This window comes from Mirounga angustirostris, unplaced genomic scaffold, assembly GCF_029215605.1.
Source record: "Mirounga angustirostris isolate CCGP_5_RB_7025 unplaced genomic scaffold, mMirAng1.0.hap1 SCAF_12, whole genome shotgun sequence".
Taxonomy (NCBI): Eukaryota; Metazoa; Chordata; class Mammalia; order Carnivora; family Phocidae; genus Mirounga; species Mirounga angustirostris.
In genome coordinates this window covers 12,976,314-12,999,574 of record NW_026991720.1, presented here as the reverse complement: position 1 = coordinate 12,999,574, position 23,261 = coordinate 12,976,314, and the positions used below count along the sequence as shown (strand labels likewise).

General features: G+C 50.1%; 1 protein-coding gene across 1 annotated transcript in view; it reads left to right on the top strand.

Annotated features, from left to right (window-relative positions):
* TMEM178B (transmembrane protein 178B) overlaps positions 1 to 23,261 on the top strand; it is a 341,694-nt gene that overhangs the window by 301,814 nt on the left and 16,619 nt on the right. The window contains exon 3 of the mRNA XM_045864163.3: positions 243 to 380. Within this exon, the coding sequence (XP_045720119.1) occupies positions 243 to 380 (138 nt within the window). The remainder of the gene's footprint in view (positions 1 to 242; positions 381 to 23,261) is intronic.

The window sequence follows — 23,261 nt, the reverse complement described above, 5'->3', positions numbered from 1 at the left end:
TGCATAAGAAATGACACCAGATGATGACGATCTCCCCGATGCTTATGAACCCAGCTGTCCTAGCCTGCTTTTTGCACCCGAGGATAGCTGCCATCGGGGGCGCTCTCCTCTACAAAGGGAGCTCAGTTGTCTGAGAAGGGTAGGTTGCCTTCCTGCTCCCCACTTCTGCCCAGGGCCAGGATGCACCTTGACCCTGAGTTCTAGGTTCTGAAGCTGACTTCTGTCCCCCTGCTTCCCCACAGACCTGCGCAGGATGACAGCCGGCTTCATGGGCATGGCGGTGGCCATCATTCTCTTCGGCTGGATCATCGGCGTGCTGGGCTGCTGCTGGGACCGAGGCCTTATGCAGTATGTGGCAGGGCTTCTCTTCCTCATGGGAGGTAAGGCCGCAGGCTTGGGGGCCTCTTGGGGGGCAAAAGTCCTGGCTCCTGGGATTCTGGGAGAATGGCCAGGGGACATTCATTCGTTCATTCATCAAACGTTTTTTGAGTTCCTCATAGCCATCTGCCACTGTTCCAGCTTCTGGGGATGCAAAGGCTAATAAGATCTGGTCCTTCACTTTCGGGGGTCTGACAGCCTGGTGTGGGAAAGATGTTGTGGCCACGTTGCGGAGAGAAGTATCAGACCCAGAGAAAGCACGAACTCAGAAAATGCCCCGGCATTTTATGCACATATTGGACTTAGTGGGGTGGGGGAGGGAAGCTGGGCAATTTCCTTTTCAGAAGCCTATCTTCACCCTTGATTTATGAGTCCTCAGTGCTGCTACCATTTCCAAATAAGGCAGTCTAAGGGTGGTAGACAGAGCTAGACCTTCTCTTATATCTGTCCCCCTTATTCTCTGCTGGTGTCACGGTCACTAAACTGGTCCAGCATCCCTGTAAAGGGTTATAGATACAGAGAACTGTATGGCTAGGCAGAAATAGGTTCCAGTCCACGGGAAGTCAAGTTGGTCCACACACTGCGTGCGCCTCTTCCCTGCAATCTCGGTCTGGAGCTGAAGCTCACCCTCAGGTCTACTCCGCAAGGAGAAGTGGGTTGGTGCACCGCGTGGAGCTGGGTGGAGGGGAGCTGGGCTTGGACAGTGGGAATTGGTTGTATTTATGGGAAGACAGGAAAGTGAGTCCTCCATATGCAAACAATGTCTGTTAGACTTTAGGCGCCACATGCTTATTATGGCCAGCTCGGGTCCTCTTTTGTGAAGTGCCTGATGCAGGGGTTCTGGGCAGAGATGGGAGCCTGCAGAAAGGTGGCTACTGTCTCTGGCTGCGCGGAGAGACGCCTGAGGGCCAGTGAGCCAGAGGTTGGCAGAGGAGGAGAATTGCGGGATTCGTCCTGGGGCCGACTGTTTGCCCCCATACCCCTGACGCACAGCCATCATGTGCCAGAGACAAGATGAGGCTTTCCAGGCTGACTGAGCCCGGTGCCCCAGAGTCAGATGTCCCACGCCTGCGGTCCTGGATGGGGGAGCGAGGAGGGCTCTCTAGTGGCCCCTACACCCCGCCTCCTGGTCTCCCTCAGATACAGGCCCATAGGACCTGCCCATCCTTTGTCCGTGCCCCGTGTCCTCCGTGAAGCAAAGCCTGGACTCAGCCCTGACCTCTGCACTCTGTTTTAGCCAACGGTGGAGACATTTTTGTTTTCACCCTCCAATCAAAGTCTCCCACAGACCCTGAAACGTAAAAAGATAAAAGCGGAGTGGCTCTGTTTGTAGTGAGCGTTCCCTCTAAGATGCTTTCGGTGATACAGAGACAAGCTCCAGTAAATGGGCTTTTCTAAGGCTCTAGAAAGGTCTCCCAGGAAACGGAGAAAAGCTGAGCAAACAGGCCTCGGGCAGAGCAGGAATCCTCGAGCTCTGGGAGCTGACCCTCTTTCATCCCTGCCGTCTCGAGGTGTTTGCAGCTCCCTGCACGCGCGCCCCTCTCTCCAGGTCCCGAGCAAGGCTCACAGCCAGCCCAGGTGCTAAGCCTCCAGGACCTTTCAACCCTCCTGACAGCTTCCTTCTGGGTGGCTCAAGTCAGCTTCCAGAGAGACCGAAGAAGAATGTGATTGGCCACCTCTGGCCGGATCACACACCATCGGCCAGGCAGTAAGCGGGCCAGAACTGAGTGACCAGGGCTGGGCCCACAGCTGTGAGCAGCGTGGGGTCAGGGGCCCTTCCTGCTCACCTGGGACCATGGGTGGGAACTCTCTCTGAAGGAGGTGTGGGGGCCTGGAGCCCTGCGCACAACCAGCAGGCCCCGGGCTCTGGGGCCACTGTCTGAAAGCTTTGACTGATTAGAGATCAGAGGCCCCGCCCTACAGGGTGCATGAGCAGGTGCGTGGCTCACCTTTTGCCTCCGTCACGCTCCTCGGTCACTGCACACACCAGGCACCTGAAGAGCTCTTAAAAATACTGATGCTGGGCTCTCACCCCAAAGCAGTCCCAGCAGGACTTCTGGAGGTGATCCCATGTGTAGGCAGGGGTGAGAACCTGTGAAATAGCTGAACTTTAAAGTTCTCTCCAGTGGTAAAATGTTATGCTTCTAGGGGTGAACCGGTTGGCCAAGACCTTTCATGATTTGCTTGTTTTTCCCTCCAGTCTCCCACCTCTTACGACTATTTCTCAAAGGCCTCTGCAGCAAGAGATAGGCAAGTGCTATAACAGGGCTTCGGTTACTGCTGCGCGGACCTCTCCGAGCCCTGGTTACTGAGGGGCTCAGCGAAATCCGCTTTCTAGGACGTGCACTGTATTTTTTTTTTATGGCAAAATCATAGTTCATGTTAAAATGTTAGCACCAAGAAGAGGCTTGGAGAAGTTGCTGTTCTAAGAGCTGTTTCTTGCTGACTGGGGCACTGTCCTGGTCGGAGCTAACCCATTCCGTCCACCCTGGAGCTTTGTTCCCTGTGTCCATAGGTAGGGTCATCGCCTCCCGAAAGAGGCTGGGGAGAGCACAGTGTCCACACACCTCATGGCGCCGTCAGGCCAGGCTCCGACAGAGGGGAACAGGGACAGAGCCACGAAGGGCTGATCTCTTGAACGGGGGTCTTTTCGGGAGGCTGAAGCTCCAAAGGGTGGAAGAACACTCTCTTCCTCCTCAGGTTCATATCCTTTCCAGGGAGGCCAGACACAGCCATGGAGTCCAGATGCCCAGAGCAGCTGCTGACCCCGTGAATTTGGCTCCATGAGCTGGAGAGGGAGCCGACTCAGGAGCAGAAGGTGTCCTACCCCCCATCCCCTGCTCAGCAGAGGGAGCACTGAGAGGCCCAGGGGTCCACCCTGAAAGGATGCTTTGACCTATAAAACCCCATGTGTCGGCACTGAACCCTCCCAGAACCTGACCAGTGCTTGCCCTCTAGGAGTGGACCTTCTAGGGTTGGCCTGTTCCAGTGCTCGGAGAGTCCGCTACGGTGACAGCCACCTCATGCATAAGGCAAAACAGTCAGTCACTCAGACTTTAGGTATTTATGGCAAAGTGGGACAAAAAGGCCTCAGAGCTCTAGCTTTCACCCAGACTGGCATTCCAGGCATCTAACTGAGCACAGACTGGGGCCCAAAGGATTAGACTGAGCTACAGGAGCAGCTGGTGGGGACCCACTGCAGCAGGGGGCCAGGGCTGGCCAGGCAGGGGTGTGGTGAGCAGATGGAAGAAGAAGAGTCTGCAAGCATGAAAAAAAGTAAATTTGGAGTCAGGAGTCCAAGGATGGAATTTCACTTGACATTGGTTGAAACTACCAGGGCCCAGACACAAAAACAAAAACAAACCAGCAGAGTTCTCTTAACAGCCTCTTCTCTGTTCCATGGGGAAGGAGTATGGCCCGTGCCATGCACCCCTCTGTTCCAGATTTAACTAGTGCCCACGTTTAACAGAGGAGACCCTGTACCTTGTGAAATAACTAGCAACAAATGGTTGAATTAACGCCTCGCGCAGAGGAGGCCGTTAATTTAGCAGGGCAGCTTTGTCGGGCCAGGAGGCTGGGGGGTGGTGGGTGGTGGGTGGCAGCCAGTTTCCCCTTTGGCAGGGCCTCCAGGAGCAATGCTAGCCCAGGCTGGCACAACACCAACTGGGTCCAAGCAGCTGCCAGAGACGAGTGTCTTGATGAATCATCATGGCATTCAGAAGCGCAGGAACATGATGACATGGGGGAAAGACAGCACGGTGGGGGCGCATGGGACTGCTACGGGTACTTGTAATTCTCGTGCGGGGGGACCTTGGAGCCCCCTCACGGACACAGAGCCACAAGCTGTATGGGAACATCCGGCCCCCGCCCCGCCCACGCGCTCCTGGCAGACACCGGTCATCTGCGCCACCATCCAGGTCTCGGCTGACCCTGGAGCCTCCTGTCTAGACACCCTGACTGACTCCACTCTGGCACCCAGCAATCAGTCCTTCACAGAGTTAGCATAATTTTCTTAAAACCCTAAGTCTGATAGGTCACTCCTCTGCTCCCAGTGCTCCAGAGGCTTCCAGTCAAAGTGAAAATAAAATCCACATTCTTTACCCTTTTTCTTTAGAAGCTGTCTTAGCTTCTAAGCTAAGGGCTCGGGCTGCTATAACAAAATACCAGAGATTGGATGGCTTATAAACAACAGCAATGTATTTCTTCCTGTTCTGGAGGCTGCAAAGTCCAAGCTCAGTACTTGGGCACATCCAGCGTCTGGTGGGAGCCGCTTTCTGGTTCGTAGACAGGTGTTCTCCTGCTGTGTCCTCATGTAGGGACGGGGCCGAGGGCTCTGTGTGGCCTCTTTTGTGAGGCCGCTGATCCCAGTCACGAGGGCACCACCCTCATGACCTAATCACCTCCCAAGGGCCCCTCCTCCTAATACCATCACCTTGGGGGTTAGAATCTCAACGTGTGAGTCCTAGGGGCACTCAAACCCTCCGTCCTTAGTGGAAGCCCTGTGTAATCTGGCTCATACTACCCATCCCCCCAACCCCATTGCTCTGCTGTCCCCGACTCTGACGTCACTCCAACCACACCGGCCGCCTTTCCCGCCTAGAACACACGTACCTTCCCTCCAAGGCCCTGGAGCTGCCTGATGCCTTTGTTCATAGAGCTCTCCCCGACGGGGTCTCCTGACGCACTCCTTCCTCAGACTTACTCCCACTTAGAAGTCACCCCGAGAGAGGGCTTCCTGGGCCACCCAAATCCATGAAGCCACCTGGTCACTCTCTACATTTTAATTAATTCAGCCTTCTATGGCTGATACATATATATAGGTTGATTTTTTTTTTTTTTTAACAGCTTAAAGCAAACATTTATTATCTCACGGTTTCCACAGATCTCTGCTCGGGGTCTCACAAAACGGCAGTCGAGGTGTCAACCGGGGCTGGGGTCCCCTCCAAGCCCGGGGTCCTCTTCTGGGGTCATGGTGTGGTCAGTGGGATTCAGTTCCGGGCTGCCGCACTCAGGGAAGCTTGCGTGTTCGGGCCGGCAGGAGAGAGTTCCTGACTTCTTCCATCTCTGACCTTCAGATCTCCTTTAAAAAAAAAAAAAAGATCTATTTTTTAGATTTATAATTTTAGATTTACAGAAAAATGGAGTGGGTAGTACAGAGAGTTCCCGTGGTACCCTCTGCCTCTGCACACAGGTTCCCCTCTCCTCAACATCTTCTGTTAGCAGAGTCTGCAACAATTAATGAATAAATATCGATAGATTATTAACAAATGTCCATATTTTATTCAGATTCTCTTAGGTGTAACCGGATATCCATATTTTTTTTTCTGTTCCATGCTCCCATCCAGGATCGCATGGTACATCCAGTTATCACGTCGCCTTAGGCTCCTCACAGCTGTGGCCACTTCTCAGACTGTCCTTGTTTGTTTTTTTTTTTTTAAAGATTTTTTATTTATTTATCTGAGAGAGAGAATGGGAGACAGAGAGCATGAGAGGGGGAGGATCAGAGGGAGAAGCAGACTCCCCGCCGAGCAGGGAGTCCGATGCGGGACTCGATCCCGGGACTTCCAGGATCATGACCTGAGCCGAAGGCAGTTGCCCAACCAACTGAGCCACCCAGGCGCCCCTGACTGTCCTTGTTTTTAATGATGTCCGCGGTTTGAGGAGCACTGCTCGTCCATACTGCAGGATGCCCCTCTGCTGGGACTTGCCTGACTTTTTTTCATGATTAGGCTGGGTAGCGGGTTTGGGAGGAAAATCGCACGGGGTAAAGTGTCATTTCATCACACCGTGTTAAGGGTACATCCTGTCCGCATGACGGAGGAAGTTGCCCCTGATCACCTGGCTGAAGCAGTGTGGGGGGGCTTCTCTGCTGTAGAGTTACTCTGTTTTCCCTGGTTCCATGCTGTTCTCTGTGGAAGGATGTCACCAGGCACAGCGCACACCTGAGGAGTGGGGGCTTCTCCTTTAGGGGGGAGGGTCTACATAAGTTATTTGGAATTCTTCTACAAGAGAGATTTGTCTCTCTCCCCCATTTATTAATTTATTTGATCATTTATTTATGTCAATGTGGACTCGTGGATACTTATTTTTTATTTTGGGTTGTAATCCAATACCGATTTATTTTTTTGCTTCAGTTCCAGCTTTGGCCATGGGGAGCTCTGTCAGGTGGCCCTGTGCCCTTTTGACATATTTTATCAATGTGGGGTTTTGGTTTTGGTTGTTGTTGTTATTTTTTTGTTTTGTGTTTGTTTTCTGAGCTTTTCCTACTTTCTGGCACCACAAGGGGCTCTAGGCTCCTCTTGTATATTTCCTGCCATTTCTCCAAAGAGCCCCGGTTCCTTTTATTGGAGAAGGGTGTTAGACACCAAAATCCGGGCACTAGGTGTCTGCAGTGTTGTTAGCATGCTGTATTTGTTCATTGCCTCTCTCTCTCCACTTAGATGTAAGTTCCATGAGCCCCAGAACCTTGTCTACCTTGTTCTCCAAGGTATCCCCCAGGTCGGGAACAGGGTCTGCACTCTCAAATATCTGTTGAATGCGTGCATTGCAAAAATGAGTTCTGTGTAATAGAAAGTATTTTGTTTTGTCTCGATGGAACAGGTATCAAGAAGGTATCTGCCTTATCTTCTGTTCCTGGCCTGCTCTTCTCCCCTTCCATGGGATTCCTTACCCTCTTTCTCTCTTTATTTGAACAGTCCTAGGGTCTGTGTACTTCTGGTAGAAAATATCTCACATTCCCTTTGGAAGGAGGGTATGCATTATACATGAATTCATGAAGACCTCTATCTTTAACGGGAGCTCGAGAGTGTTAGCAGTGGAAGGGACCTTAGAGACCATCCAGTTTGATGTCCATGTCTCCAGATCAGAGTGGTTGTGTCAGTTGTCCCAGGCCCCCCAGCTAGTGAGTGGCATCCCTGGAGCCAGGGCTGGCCTGTGACAGCAGCCCCTCCTGCTGCCTGGGTGTTCAGCTCTCCGGACCACACACACGTCTCCCCACGCTGGCATGCCTCCAGTCCATGCTGCTGGGCAGGTGCCAGGCCCGGAATCTCCCTCCATTCCCTTTCTGCTCCTCCCTTCTCAAAGCACAAAGGGGTGTACGGAGGAGATCATGGCCGGAATTGAGGGCACAGGTAGTAATGGGAAAAGAAAATCATTAAAGGTCCTTTTCCTACCACCTGTGACCAGTGTGGCCTTTTCTCCCTTCCCAGTCCGTCCAGGGGAGCAAAGAGAATGTCCTAAAGGAGCTCAGGCTATCAAGTTTGAGTGATTGCAGTGATTTGCAGACCAGTGATGCCAGATGTCTCCCCCTCTGCCAGGCTCACCGAAGAGCAGTTCAGCTGTGCTGTGAATCCCCAGATACACCTCTTCTGATAGCCAGAAACCTTGATAAAGGCCCAGCAATTCTGAGAACGTACAAGCCTAAAATGGAAAGTCTGAGGCCATAGGCATTTTGCCTGGGGGGACTTCTTCCATTAGGCAGTGAAATGATTTTAGGGATGCCCACAAAGTAGAATAAGATCTAGGGTTATTTTCAGTCTCTCCCCACTGCCACTCCTAGCTCCAGCACTCCTTAGAAACATGGCTAGGACTGCATTTCTCTCCGTCCCAGAGGCACCGTGCCTTCAACTTCATGACTATGGGTCATTACTTCATGACTCCTGGGTAGGAAGAGGGAGCCCGTGTAAATTAGATATTCTGAGTTGGAGGAGAGGATAAATCCAGTAACTCTGTGACTTACCACGTGCAAAGCTTATAAAACCCTCAATAAGTGGTAGCTCTTACTGTTATATGTAAGCCCTAAGTGAAGTCCATTCTAGTAGGCAGAGAATTATCTATAATCCACCATGACCAAACAGGGGCATAAAACCCATCTACTTACCCTGCTAAACTGCTTTTATAGGTTCATGGGAGATTTCACTAGAACATCACAACTCTCCTCTTGGCTTTTTGTCTTACAACCTTTCTTTCAAAATCCTGAGCAGAGATTCACAAAGTACTTTATGCCCTGGAATATATCTGTCTTGCCTTTCAGAAGGTGCTTATTTGAGTATTTATTATATAATTTCATTATATATTATAATGAAAATTACCTTCAAAACAAAGACATTTGGGAGAGGAGACACATTGCCAGGAGGATTAAGGAGCAACATGTACCCTTACCTAATGTGGAACGAGGGGCCAGGGTCAGTCACTCCAGCAACGCAAGAAACGGGAGGGCTTAGTTTTCACCCGAAGAGCTGGAACACGTCGAAAGGAGTTGCACCCTTGCCACACTTTGGGACCTGCCTCCATTATAGATTTGCATTTAGGGGATAATAGTAAGCAGTCTTGGTCCTGGAAACCCAAATCTTGTCAGTGAGGGCCGTGTCTGAATGCCTGTAACCTGCCCACCAAACACTCAGCAAAGCCACAGTCCTCCATATTCCCCAAAACAGGGGGGTGCTTTGTCATTAAATTCCCAGAAGGAAATGCTAAGACAGAAAGCAGACCCTAGAAGGAGGTGGAAAGGAGGGTAGATGGTGAAGGTATCCAAGAGAGCTCGTGGGAAGAACCAGCCCTTGTCTCTTGGATGTCCCTGCCCACACATGCCCACGAGCTGCCCTCCGTTCCCTGCCACCTAACTGGAGGTTGAAGTCCTTGTTCAGGAACTAGAATCCTAACTAAAAGGGAGAATTACGGTTTTATCACAAAGAACTAGTCCAGGACCAGAGGAGCCATGTGACTTGAGAAAGTTACTTAACTACCATTCATTCGCTCCTTCAATTTTCTCATCTGCAAGGAGAACTAATAGAAGCGTAGTTGTGAGAATTAGAGTTAACTCATGTGAAGGGCTTCGGACAATGGTTAGCATTGTTCTCAAGAAAGTTTGAGATATTGTTTTGGCTACTTCTTTGTGAAAACAACTACCTTCAATGACACTCCGTTCTCAGCAGCCCTGTACCATCACCAGCAACACCATGCAAAGACCCTGCCATGGGATGATAAAGATGAAATTGCTTGAACAGATGTTGTCTCTCTGGCTAATCACCACCCTACTTATTCATTCATTCAGTAAATAGTCATTGCTTATCATGCGCCAGACCCTGTTGAAGCACTTGGGCTAGAGCGGGGAATAGGACAAAGTCCTCATGAAGCTTACACTCTTGTTGGAGAGACAGATAAGCAAGTACCATAAGTATATATATGCTACCAGGTGACGGGCACTGTGGAGAAAAAGAAAGCTGGAAGGGAGGTAGAGAGGGATGGGGGCATTGCCGTGGATGAGGGGGCAGTGGGTGGGCAGAAGGCCTCTCGGGTGGTAACAGTTGAACAGAGGCTTGAATGGAAGCCTTCAATGGAAGTCTTCCATTGAATAGAAGTCTTCCTGGGAAGACTTGGCAGGATCAGTCCTTGCAAAAGGAATAGCAGGGACAAGAGACTTGGGACGGGAATGAGCCTGTTGGGTCTGAGGACAGTTGTGAGAGGAACAGAGCAAGTTGGAGATTATTTCCCCAAAGAGAAGAGATATAGGGCCTTGGAGCCCATGATATGGGTTTGATTGATTGAGGGGGCATCATCTTTCATCCTGGCCTGACTTCTATCTATTTCACAGATTGCCCTGGGTTTATTGCCTGGCTGAGCACTTGATATGATGTGGCATTTATCAGTGATCCAGCTTCCTTCTGGGGTGCTGAGAGCTGGAGCTTCTTCTACTTCCCATGGCAGTTCCTGTGAGTGGGGCATGGTACCTATGCCCCAGGGTGGCCAGGTCAGGTAGGGGGACTGTCGTGTGCCCCTGAAAATGTTGCATTGCTGCACACCTGGGAGCATCCCTCCCTTCCAACAAGGACCAACTACATAATTTGCGGGGCCTGATGCAAGATGAGGACCTGGGGACCACTTCTTTAGACTTTCAAGATGGTGACAGCAGAGCATGAAAGCAGGCATGCCCATGAGACCAGATCTGCCTCTATCCCTGTCCCACACTTATACTCCCTGACCCCAGGGCGTGGCAACTGTTCACTGCAGGGGCTCCAGAGGGTTCTGAGAAATCAGGTCTTTCCTCTTTCTGCTCCCATTTCCTCTTTTCCCTAACTTAGGCCAAGTCTGCTGTGCTTAAAATCACCCCTTGTCCCTGATGACCAAATAATCACATAGACATGTGTTCCCCTTTCCTTAGATCAAAAGCTGGCCCCCCCAATGTTGCCCAAAGGCCTGTGAATAAGACAAAGCTGAGTTTGTTGCTTACTGCCATCAGGGAGAACAGCACCTTGCAAAACTGGCAGGGTCCCAGAGCAGGAAGGTAAGGTCAGGATTGATGGAGAATTAGAAGTTTGCTTTAAGGCCTTTATTTCAATGCAGCCGTTTGATTGAGATTGGTTGAGAATACTGATCATGTCTAGGATTGATGGAAACAGCAGGATTGGGAAAATCTTCGAGCACACACCGTCGATGTTTTCAGTGGAAGCTGATGGATCTTTTGTGAAGTTCCTGTAATGAACAATCAAAACCAGTTATGTGGGCAGGATGGACCTGGAAGTGTAAAGGAGGCAAGGGAATAGCAAAGTTAGGTTACTCTAGACGCTAAGGCATGGTTTTGGTTCATTGTCTAGGCTAAGGGTGGGGTGGGTGATTTGGAGTCTCACTCAGGATGAGTGATTTCTCTACAGCCTGGTGCCTGACTGGCCTGCTTCTGCCAACACAGACATATCTGAATTATCCAGTGAATATAGACCAGAGTGAGGCCAGGATCCTGACACCGTAAGGTGTCCTTTTATCATGGTAACAAGACCCTGTGTTTCTTGGGATAGACATAACATCGCTGCACTGAAATGGGGTCCTTGCTTGCAGACAGTGGATTATTGGCAAGAGTGGGATAGGGGGAGGGCAGGCAGGAGATGAGAGAGAGGGCAGGGTAGCTGGAAGACCATCTCCATTACTGGGGGGTGGGGAAGGGTTGTTGAGAAAGAACAGATTTCTCCAGCAGCCTTTTCAGTGGAAACAGAAAGACCCAGAATGTGGTGGTGACTTCATAGTGCTTGATTGCCATGGAAACTTAGGTAATTTCTAAAGCAGCTTCAAAAGCTTCCATCCCTGTGGCTCTTCTTGGATGTTCTTACAGAGGTGTGCAAGCTTCAGAGAAAGGGAACTTGTCAGGCAAGCCTCTGGCTCTTGAAATGAGTCATAAAGCAAAGAAAAATGCTTGTTCCTGAAATAAATGGAGAGACCCCTACTAGAGGGCATAAAAGTGGCTCCTGGGGAAACAAAATGGAGGAGCAACTACAAATGAGGAGGAATTTCCTCTCTCCTGCCCTGGGGGTTAAGGACAGGTGAGAAACGGCATCAGAAATAGCCAAACCCGAGGAAGGGAGGCGGGAGCTCTGCCCCCGAAGCATCTTGTCACCCCCACTACTTGGATGGCTGAGTTGCATTATGTGGACACAGGAGTTAGGGCCCCTACTCCCTCTGGGCACCCGAAAGCTGGCTTGAACTGACCTGGATCCTTGAGCTGGGGGGCAGGGCCGGGCAGCCCCCACAGCGAACAAGCAGGCACACCTCTGAGCCCAGGGCAGCACGCCTGCCCCTCACTGCCATGATGCTGATGATGCCTCCTATGGTTGGGGGTGGGGAGGAGCTTGGCCATCCTGGACTGTTCAGCTCTCCGCTGAATGGGGGCTGGTGACGGCCTTGAAGCCCTAGGGGTGCCAGTGGGAGAATGATTCTGGGAAGGCCCTAAAGCATTACTCTGGAGAAGGTTTACAAAGATGGACCCAGAGAGAGAAAGGAATTCTGCTCTGGTGGACATACGTTTCATCCTAACAGACCTTGGGCTTTGGGGACAGGTGAGTAATGGTGTGCATTTTTATCCCCCAGTATAAAATAATTGGAGAACGAGGGCCTGTGTGAAGCTCTTCTACAGAGTCCCTGACATTCTGGAAGTCTCCTGATTTCAAATATACTTTCCTGTTATCAAATCGTGTCTCATACCACGAGTCTTATTTGAGCTTTGGAAAAAGCACTCTCCCTATCTATAGAAGCCATTGGAAGATCAAGGATATCCCAGATGTGGCCGTGAAGAGGCCCGCCCATCCCCACCTTAGTGAACCATTAGAAGCCACTCAATGTACATCATTCATTAAATAAACAACGAGCTATTAAGTACCCACTCAATACTAGGTACTGCAGAAAATAAAACCCAGTGCCTTGGAGTTGCTCACAGTCTTAGAGAAGAATCAGACACCTAGACCCATGGGCGTGAGAAAAGAGCAGTTTTCCTTTTAATGACTGACACCTTTAAAATGCAAAATAGGGAAAACAAAAGCATTCTGGGTCTGAATTTTCAGCAGGAAAGAGGACGAGGACAGCTTCAATCCACCCATCCAGGGAGGAGGTGCTGGCCACGCAAAAAGGGCAGAAGGGGGATCAGTTATGATTTGGGTGACCCTGGCAGTTCACAGAGCCTCAAAGGAGGGGCACGGGAGGCCTCTGTGGACTTTCAAAGCCCCAGAGGAGGCGGGTGGGAGAGGCAGAGCGGAAGAGAGGAGCCCATGTTTCAGAGCATCTGTGCTCCCTCAGTGATAGATGTTGTTCAGACATTAATGCTTTCATCTTCCCATCAGCCCTAATTTTGTAGAACACAGACTAGGCCCAGGGAGCCACAAAGCAAGCCTGAAATTAAGTCTTCAGTTAATACCCACTCTTTCTTCTCTGTTCCCGGGACATGTGGAAGAAAAGGAAAGGCTCCTGGGCGAGCCCACTTGGGACAGAGAAGCAGCCTGAGGAATTAACCAGCCAGGCAGACAGGTTTACTCGCAAGCCTACCAGAACGGTCCTGCCCACGGGTAAGGGGCAGGCAAGTGTTTGTTTGGGGGCAGGGCAGAGGGGTAGAGAGGCCAAGAAGGGAGTCACTTCTAGTACCAGACTGTCAGCAATAGCAGTAAATCCAGATGTGATGAAGGTCAACCACAGTTTCACTGCCTGTGAGATGGTAGCTGCCTTCTAGGGTTGTGCTAAGAAATGACTAAGAAGTGGACCGTGCTGAACATCGTCCGGCATGTAATGAGCACTTCCTACGTGTTTATTCATGTGCTCAGTTTATCACTGGCTCTTACCTTCTTTGTGGTTCCTAGCGCTTCGAGAGTTTAAGGTCACATGGTTCCCAGACCCAGGATTCCGACTCAAGTCTATTCGACTCTCAAGGCCAGGTTCGTACTTACCAGTCAGTGCTCTCTCTCAAAAATTAAGTGGTCGACATATTTATGACCCTCAAGCCACTCATGACCTGATCGGGTGAGGGACGACCCCACACAGACCTCTCATCATGGTGGATGAAGACCGTTGTTCTTGGGGTGGCAGAGAAGATGAGGCTGATTCTGTTGAAGGGAGGTTTCCCGGAGAAATAAGGAAATGAGCGTCTTTGGCCAAGAGCCTTATCTTTTCGTATGCTCTAGACAGAAGACAAAGCTTGGGGCTGTTACTTCTATAGCTCCACCACCAACCCCCTCATCTCTTGAAGTCTGGTTTCTGTTCCCACCATGTCTCAGAAGCTCCTTTCTTGGAGGCCTGCTTCCTCCTGGCTGTTCCGCCTGTTGCCTGTCCTCGAACCTCCTCTTTCTTTTTTTTTTTTTTTTTAAAGATTTTTATTTATCTGAGAGAGAGAATGGGAGACAGAGAGCATGAGAGGGGAAGGGTCAGAGGGAGAAGCAGACCCCCCACTGAGCAGGGAGCCCGATGTGGGACTCGATCCCGGGACTCCAGGATCATGACCTGAGCCGAAGGCAGTTGCTTAACCAACTGAGCCACCCAGGCGCCCCGAACCTCCTCTTTCTGACCTCACATGGATTTACCTGTCTCTGTTCCTCAGACTCTCATCTCTTGTCTCCCATGACAACACGCTCGTGATTTTTCCTTTCTTCTGTGCCTTTTCTGTTTTCTTTGCTCTTTGCTTTATCTGTAAATGTGGCCTTCACTGCTCTTTTTTCTTTTTCCCTACAAATATGTCTCCTTGTCACCAGTATCTACTCTTACAGTGACAATGACCGCTGCGTGGATGAGTCTGGAACTGGTATTGAATGGCCCATTCTGAGCTCCAGCCCCATGTTTTTAACTGTTCTCTGGACGTCTCCACCCTTCTGGAACCTCAGACATGCCTTGAACTAGACTCGTGCTTTCTCTCTATATGGTGCGCGTGTGCTTAATGTTTATGGTGTACGTGCCAAGCGCCTGGCTTACTGTGGGTGCCTGACAAATGTCAGCTTCTGTCCTTTCCCTTCTCCCAATGAAATGAGCTGCTTTTCATGCCTTCCTCAGCACAGGAGTCTGCCAGTCACCTCTGAGTCGTTCACTTTTCCAGTGTCACCCCTACCTTAGCATCAACTGTCAGCACCTGCCAGTATCTCTTTTGTGGCTCTCTCACTCATGTCCATTCCCTGAGCACTACTGGGGCCCTTAGTACGAAGCTAGTGTTGGCCAGTCATTTAGCCCTGGGTGGACATCTGTGTCCCCAAACTCTGAGCCTCCATTTTCTTAACTGTAAAACCGAGGGGGTGCCGCCTACGCTGTGTGGTTTTTGTGTGGATGAAATGAAACAATATGTAGGAAAAGCATCTAGCAGAGGATACGTATCGCATAAATGTTCATCTCCTGACTTTCCCTCAATTCAAACTCTACACAGTGTCTTTCTAAAAATACACCTCCTGCCATGTCATTTCTCTGATGAAAACGGTCTGGGGTTCCATGTTGCTTATCGAGTAAAGGTCAGCGTCGCCAGCCTGGAGTTTAACGTTGGCCACAATCTTGCCCCAGACTCACCTTCAGCCACACGTCCTGCACTCCCTCCACACCACCTGCCGTTGCCTGCCTCCGTGCCACCCTGCTCGGCCCGATGAAGTCCTCTGCTTCCTCAAGGCTCAGTGCGCACTCAGCATCTTCTAGAAACCTTTTGAATCAGCTTAACTAAAACCAGACTCTGCCTCTGAACTCAGGCATCACTCTGTACCATCTTGATGGCACTTACTTCATTGTGAATATTTCTGGGAGCAGAGATTGAGATAATTTCCTATGTCCCCTCTGGGTCAAAGCCTCCATGGTAGCAGGGGGCCTCTTCCTTGCTGGCTCCTCCGGTGGTCATTTTGCCCCTCTTCATTTTAAATCTTAATAGGGTTTCTGGTAACTTCTACTTATTGGACTTGGGTTCTTTCTGCTAAAGTAACATAAATTAAAGTCAGTCTTCAGATATTAGAAGACTGTTCTATAGCACTTCTTAATTATCTGCTTTACAGACTAAGTGCAACTCACTAAACATTGAGTGCCTACTTGCATGCTAGGCATTGTGCTAGCATCCAGGACACACAGATAAGAACATGGATGGTCCCTGTCCTTAAGGGCCACCCAGGCAGTGGTGGAGAAAGAGTGGCGGGTGCCGTAACAGAGGGGCTATGGGTGCCCAGAGAAAGAGGACCTTTCTGTGCCAGGGACTCCAGAGCAGCCTTAAGGGGGGCTAGAGATTGAGGCTGAAGGAAGAATCAGGTCAACTCGCCCTTAACTGTTGCCCTCAAAAGGCTTTTATGCCATCGATCAACTGAACCTGTCCTGAGGCACTTTCTAGAAGCAGTATGCCAAGTCTTTATTCGTTCTCATTTAGGACTTCACATGTCATTAATACATTTCTGTTTTTCTATTTCTCTGTGTAACTAAGCTCTGTCGTGAATGAAACAAAAAAGAATCCTTTTTATCTTAAAAAAAAAATGCTTAAGCAGCTTTATGTGAAGGTAAAATGTAAATTAGTGTGATATTTGACCCCCCTGATTTTGGCCCTGGGTAGGAAGGAATGCCAATAGATGTGTTCTTCGCACCCCTCCCCCTAACAAAACCTAGGAATTTCTTAAAGATCCCACCATACTTCCAGGCTACAATTTATTTAATGAAAGTACCCCCTCTGGCTCAGCTCTTACCATTTTCAGACAAGTTCCATTGCCATCACATTTCCCAGAAGCCTCTGGGTCCAGCTTTTTACGGTGCCTGAGTTCGTATGGCCAAGGGGCAGTTGGACAGTTATCTCCTGATCTCAGCATTCCCACCAGGGCCCATAAAGTAGGAAAGCTGTCTCTTCAGGAGGACACGCCACCTTTCAAGACTCTATTTCCCAAGGAAGAAGAGGGGACTGACTTCTCTGCTGAGGCTGGCCAAGAGGCTGAGCTCGTGGGGCCTAGCACCATCTGGGTCCCCTGCCCCTGCTTCCTTCTCCACATGGGCAGCATTCCCAGGTTGAGGCCCCAGGGTCAGGCTGGCATCAGGAGGCCTATTTGTCTCTCTTTTCTGGGCCTACCAGTGTGAGTCAACACTTCAGGGTGAGTGTGTCTGCTTTGCAAACTGGAATGTTCCCTTAGGCGAATCATCCTAAAATGTCAGCCTGGGGGAAGGTATGGGTGCCCTTGAATGTGGCCAGGGGTCAAGTCACAGTTGCCATGCTATAGCCTTATCAGTAATAAAGCTGATGTGTTTTTGCCCCGTTGGCCTCCTTTCTATGACTCTCTTCTCACTACAGTATGAGTTCGGAAAGCCAAGATGAGTAATTATCATCCCCCAAATCTCCAGGAGAAAAAAGGGGTGGAAAGAGGTACCCAGGTTGAGACCCATGGATGAGCCAGGAGGAGCTGATGGGAGGGGAGGGCCCTTTCCATGGGCTGGGGTCCACACTGAGCTGCTGGGGGTCCTCTTCTGACCACCAGCTTACTCTGTCCACTTAGCTTCTGGCCAACTGGGAAGCTACAGTCTTACTGAAAGAAAGTTAAAGCTGTGATCTTGATTCGTTTCCTTTCTCGACCTCCTACCCTACACTGGCTAGGAAACTCCTGTTCCTCCACAGGAGCTCACCCCCCCGCCGTGGCACAAATAAGGAATGAAGCTGTGTACAGGTTATGAAAGGTCTTCCAAGTTTTCTGAAGAATTCAGCAGTGAGAGTTTTATTACCTGAGCCATGACTCTGAGTGGTTCCCAGAACCTCCTCGGGGCCGCCTTTGGTCATGACAGAGGCTCTTCTCCCAACCTAGTTGATAGGTCTTACTGAAGCACCACTGTGTACAGGGGAAGAAGAGGACTTCTCTGCTTATAATGCTTACAGTCCAGCCCCAGAGACAGTCCACATGCATGAACAATGAGAGCCAACATAACAAGCGTCCAAGGCATGGATCTGAATCCGGCTCCCATACTTGCTAGCTGTGTGACCTTGGGCAATCTCCTTAACCTCTCTGTGCCTCACGTTCCTTATCCACACCTCATAAGGTTGCTTGGAGGATTAAAAGAGCTAACATGTGTAAAGCACTTGCACCAATGCCTGCCACGTTGTAAATATTGCATATCAGTATTTGATCCATATAAAGCTATATATGTATTCAGTGACCCAGTGGTGAGGTGACATCAGCTCAAAGAAAGGCCAGCCCAAGCTAACAAATATGCCAGGCATATGGAGACATAAACCAAACCAGGTGGCAGACTCGCCTGATCTTCTGGCTACCACCCCAAGCCTCTTCCTGTCCTAATTAACATGGCATTGGCTCGGATCAGAAAGGGTAGAAGCCTGAGAGATTTCTTTCAGGAGCCAGTTTCTTCCAGACACTTAAACAGCTGGGCCCCCATCCTTCCACATTTAAAGTCAAGGCAGTTTAGAGCAGAGCCTCATATGCGCACTGGTGTCGAGTAATGACATCTCATGGTCTCATCCAGCAGCCCTTCTGTGCATGTCAGGAGGTGAGAAGCAGTGTCTTCTCTCCAGGTGGCTCGTGTTTGACAGAATAACTGGCAGCCCATCCTAGAGCAGTTCAGAGAGAATGGAGCCATCTTACCCCCATACCAAGAGTCAGGGCATCACTTAACTGGAGGGATCACAGAGATCTAGCCCTTCCCTCTGTGTATTGCATGGTTGAGGGATCACGGCCAGAGAGATGAGATGATCTGCCCACTTCGTGGGCCAGGGATGGGACCAGAACTCAGATTTTCTGATTCTTGGTGGAGTTCTCCTTCCACTATGCACATCCCCTCTGGCTGTAGTTCTCCTACCAGGCAGCGGGTGTAGACTGCCTTAGTGTACCTCTGGGCCAGGAGAGCCTTAGACCACCAAGACAGGAATTCCTACGTAATGATAGGTCTACTTGTGCTGGGCTTCCTGCTGGCCCTGGGGGGTGATGTGGCTTGTGTACCACTTAAGAACATCATTGACCGGAGCAACCAAGAAGCCGTAGCATCAGAGATGGTCTGTAGGAGGTTTTGAATTACTTCCAGCCTTGTCCCAAGCAAGAAACCCAGGACAAGATCGCCCTCCACCCTAGAGATTCTCCACGTTTGCTCTGCCGACCATCGTCATCCACCAGAAAGGGTTGGCCTACAAAGAGAAGGAGAGAACAGAGAAGCAGCGGCAGGAAGATGGCATGCGCTGAGTGGCTTTACTCTTGGAAGCTCACTGTTCACAGCTTGAGAATGTTCCTTTCTGCACAGCTGTAGATGCCACTCTCAGTTTAGTTAAGAAGCCAGTTGGATCCCACCAACTCTCAGCTCTGAACCAAGACCCAGATGGATAGGAAGCTCCAAAGATTCACATTGAGAAAGATGTGATGCTGTACTCTTGGTTCATTGTCTTTCTAGAACTCTTCACGCAGACATAGATGCCTATCATATGGAAAACTCATAGCTCACCACAGACCACCCACCTCTGATTTTCCCAATTCTTGCTCCATGAAGCATGAAATATCCCAGGGCAGGTGGGCAAAAGTGGAGTGGGCCAGTGGTGACTTTTTCTGGGGGATTTTTCTTAATGGGGGCAGTGGGAGCAAGTATAATGTATAGTTCTCAGATGTTTCTGCAACCAGATAGTCTAGGTTTTACGGCAAAATCAGGTATTTGCTCTGTCGCGTATGCTTTGGGACCTTTAGTAAGTTATTTAACTGGAGATTACATGTGGATTATATAATGTATGTTCTGTGCTGCACGTATTTGCACACATTTGTGATCCCAGCCTCGAGGTACAGAAGTTACACCACCTGAGACTTGCTTCGAGTCAGCTGCCTATGTCTGAATGAATCTTTACGATCCCAGAATGGCTTCCCTGTGAGAAAGAATGGTGGTAGTTTTACCAAAAAAAAAAAAAAAAAAAAAAAGGAAACTGTACTGTGTAGACTAAAAATGATAAAAAGATAACTCTCACAGTCCACTATATACTAGGTGTTTAATAAATGAGTGTGGGAGAATTCTAGATGCCGCCCCTATATGCCAGAGGAACCAGGTCAGAAGCTTTGTGGCAGCTTGAAAAGGTCCCCAACTCCTGTTACATACGGATTCCCAACACTGCTATTGGGGCTGCTTCCTTTTACCCATCCTGGTTGAACCACAGGCTTACAAGCTTCTCCACCCATGTCATCATGTAACCCTTGCTGGATGCTGTAACCTCTCTGAGCCCAAAGATAAGTTCCGTTACTGAGGAGGATCTGTCTCAGAAATGTATTCTGAGATCTTCCAAATCCTGTGGTTCTGGTTCCACAAAGTCCACAGAATCAAGAGTCCTGAGTGAGTCCTTCCTCTGGAAGCAATTGCTTCCCTGTGTGGCATTTACCCTGGGGCGGGGCCGGGGCCTGGGGGGCACGTGGAATGGGTGATGGAGAGGAAAACAGCAACTTCATTTTTTTCTTGTCCTCCAGAACAATTTTTCCTCACCCTCCTTTAAAGCCTTCCATTTCTAATATTATACCTTATGTATAGAAAGCAATTTCAACTTCTGTAAGCCTTTTCCCATTTATTATCGCTTTTCAGAATAATCCTGCAGAGAGGGTATTATTGCAGTGCAGAGTTTCTGTGAATATAAAAATGCTTCCTGAAACCCAAGGTGCCCAGTGAAACTGGGTAGGTGCGCACATGCGATCAGAACGGCTTAGGAGGGAGGACGGAAACGGAAAAGGATGGGAGGACCGGGCATGGCGTCAACTTCATTCCCCTCTAGGTTTCAAAGCCCGTATTTTCACTTGAAAGCCCGATAGCCTGGAAGTCCATTTCTTCTAGTGACATGGAGTTCATGCTCAGCGCTGTGTGTGATGCTGAAGGAGACATCACTTCCACGCCAATTCTGGAGAAAGTGAGGTCTAGCTGAACACAAACTAAAACAGAGAACAAGAAGGGGTCCCTATAATTGTCAGGTCACCTGTTCCAGACCAAAAAAGCTTTGTGGATTCAGAAAACATACGAATAATCTTGAGCTGGGCATTCTCAGGGAAGGCTTCTTGAGAGATGGGACTTGGCTTAGACCATCAAGGCTAGCTGGACTCTGCGTAGACCAGGTGGAGGATGGAAATGTCCAACTCCAGTCAAGGACATCGGACAGAGGTTCCTTGACCTTAGTAAATTCCCATCACAAAAAGCACTTGAACACCACCAATGCCCCCCTCCATTTGCTTAGCCCTTGAGATGTTTGCACAGGTTTGCGAAGGCTCCGTCTTTGGTGGAGAGGCTACGGAGCCATGGATGTTGTGATCAGATCTAAATCGATACCCAAAAGAATAAATGGATTGATGGGTATTGAGTGGCAGTAAGCATAGATACATTGGTGAGGAAGACCAGGTGGGGAAAAACCCCAGAAGATGCCCCGCATCTATTGTTTTCTATGGCTAGGTTTAGATACCTGTTGTAGATATAGGGAGGCCATGAAGTCTGGAAATAAAGATGGTCTTATTTTATCGTGGATTATAATGTTATGGTAATAAGCCATGTATTATGTATTCACCTGTTGCATTAGATTGCTAGGGCTGCCAAAACAAAAAAACCGTGGACCGGGTGGCTCAACCAAGAGAAATTTATTTTCCCACCGTTCCGGAGGCTGGAAGCGCAAGATCAAGGCATCAGCGGGGTTGTCTCCTCTGAGGCCTCTTTCTCGGCTGGCAGACGGGCTACCCTCTTGCTGCTGCCTCTTCCCTTGGCCTTCCCTCTGTGCATGCAGCTGCCTGGTGTCTCTTTGTGTGTCCTCATCTCCTCCTCTTGTAAGGACACCAGTCAGTTTGGATTAGGGACCCCCCCCCCCCAACAGCCTCGTTTTAACTTTATTAGCTCTGTGACAGCCCTGTCTTCTCTACGGTCACATTCTGAAGCACAGGGGTTAGGGCTGCACCATAGGAATTTCTCGAGGACACAATTGTGTCCCTGACATCAGTGCTTCCGGATTTGGTGGCCACCATACGGGGTATGAAAACAAAGGCATAAGGCTCCGGGTTCTAGGTTGGGAATCTGGAAGCATTGTCTTGAGAACCGATACCAAGCTGTATGCACGGGCCAGTCCCTTTCAGTGCTTGAGTTGGGGACGTTGCATTAGGGGGGTATCAGCATGCCTAGACATAGCAGTCTGGTAGCACGGAGACGCACCCTGCTTGCCTGGCGGCGGGGGTGGGGGCTTAAGGGGGTGCGGCGCTCCTGCCGTGTCTCTGCTTAGAGCGTTTGCAGAGTTTGCAGAATGACGGATGATTTTGTCCAAACTCAGGGCGCCATGCCTTGCAGGGTGTTCTTGGAGCCTGTCACTGCTCCATGCGTCATCCCAACGAACCCTAAGGCACCTTGGATGTGAAACCCCACGTGGGCTCCCTGTTGGCTGTTGGATGCAATGGTGTATAATTCAACAGTAATTTATATTCCATGCAGGTCTGAGCAAAGCTATAAAGTGCTCTTGAGAGCTAAATGCTGCCGAGACATTTAATCTCCGCAAAGGAAGGGCTTAGTATACATCAGCTTCCCGGGATGCAGATGCTGCTGTTGGAGGAGGAGGGACCCTTTTTCTGTTTGCCAATTTGCTTCTTTATGGTGTTAAAGACCAGAGCGGGGCTCGCAGGGGAGTGTGTGAGGGAGGACTGGGGCTGCCGCTTAGACGTCCCTGACCCCTGACGTGCATGCCCACACAGGCACGTCTGCAGCCACCGATCTGCAGCACGCTGGTGGGCTCTGGGCAGAACAGAGGCCCTTTGGCCACGAAGCAACAAGGGAATGGACGAGCGAGGGCTAGGGATACACAGACGTCATTCCTCCTTCCCAGGAGCAGAAAGTGTCACGCAGATGGATTTCCTGCCCTAGAAAGCTGCAGGAATGATACTCCAGTGAAGTTTTGGGCGCCACTTGGTCACATAAGGAATGGATATTTGGGAAAGTGCCTGTGCACACAATATGTAACTGCCCTGCATTCCTGTGAGAACCTTCTCGAAGGTCTCGGTTTCCTGGCTGATGGCTTCTTGAATTAGGAAAAGCATTTCTGCTGCCTAACCTGAGACTTCAGTGTTGCTGCTGTTTGTACACAGGGTCCATTGCTGGGGCATTACTCACATGGCTTCTCGGACAATCCCTGAAGGGGGTGGAGACACATACCCCCCCCACCCCGATCCTCTGTGTGCTCATATAGCAGCAGCCCCACGGGAGGCCCTGCCCACACCTCACACACCTGCAATCGTGCTCAGGAGTGAGCTGAGCAGGGGTTAACACCAGGACTCTGAATATTGGCTCTAAGATTATTGAGCTTTAAGGTGGTCCTGGGGTGGGACCATTATTGGGCTGCTGATTAAGTGTTCCTTGGTGACAACTCAGGGTGGTAGAGGAGTTAGCTGCCCCCAAACCGTGTAACCCCAGCGTGGCATGTCTCAATATAAGCAACACATTCCAGGCGTCTGCGTGTCCCTCCTCGCTGGGTGAGGGCATGATGGTTAATTTAATTTATGAGCAAGGATTTATCGGTCCCTGTGGCAGTACCACCGAAGGGCGCCGGAGTGAGGGAACCTGCAAGGGTGACTGATCTGTCCCACGTAGCCCAGGACTTTCCAGTTTTAGGATGAAAATCCCACATTCCAGGGCCACAGCCCCACCCCCACCACCAACCCCCAGGCAAACGAGGA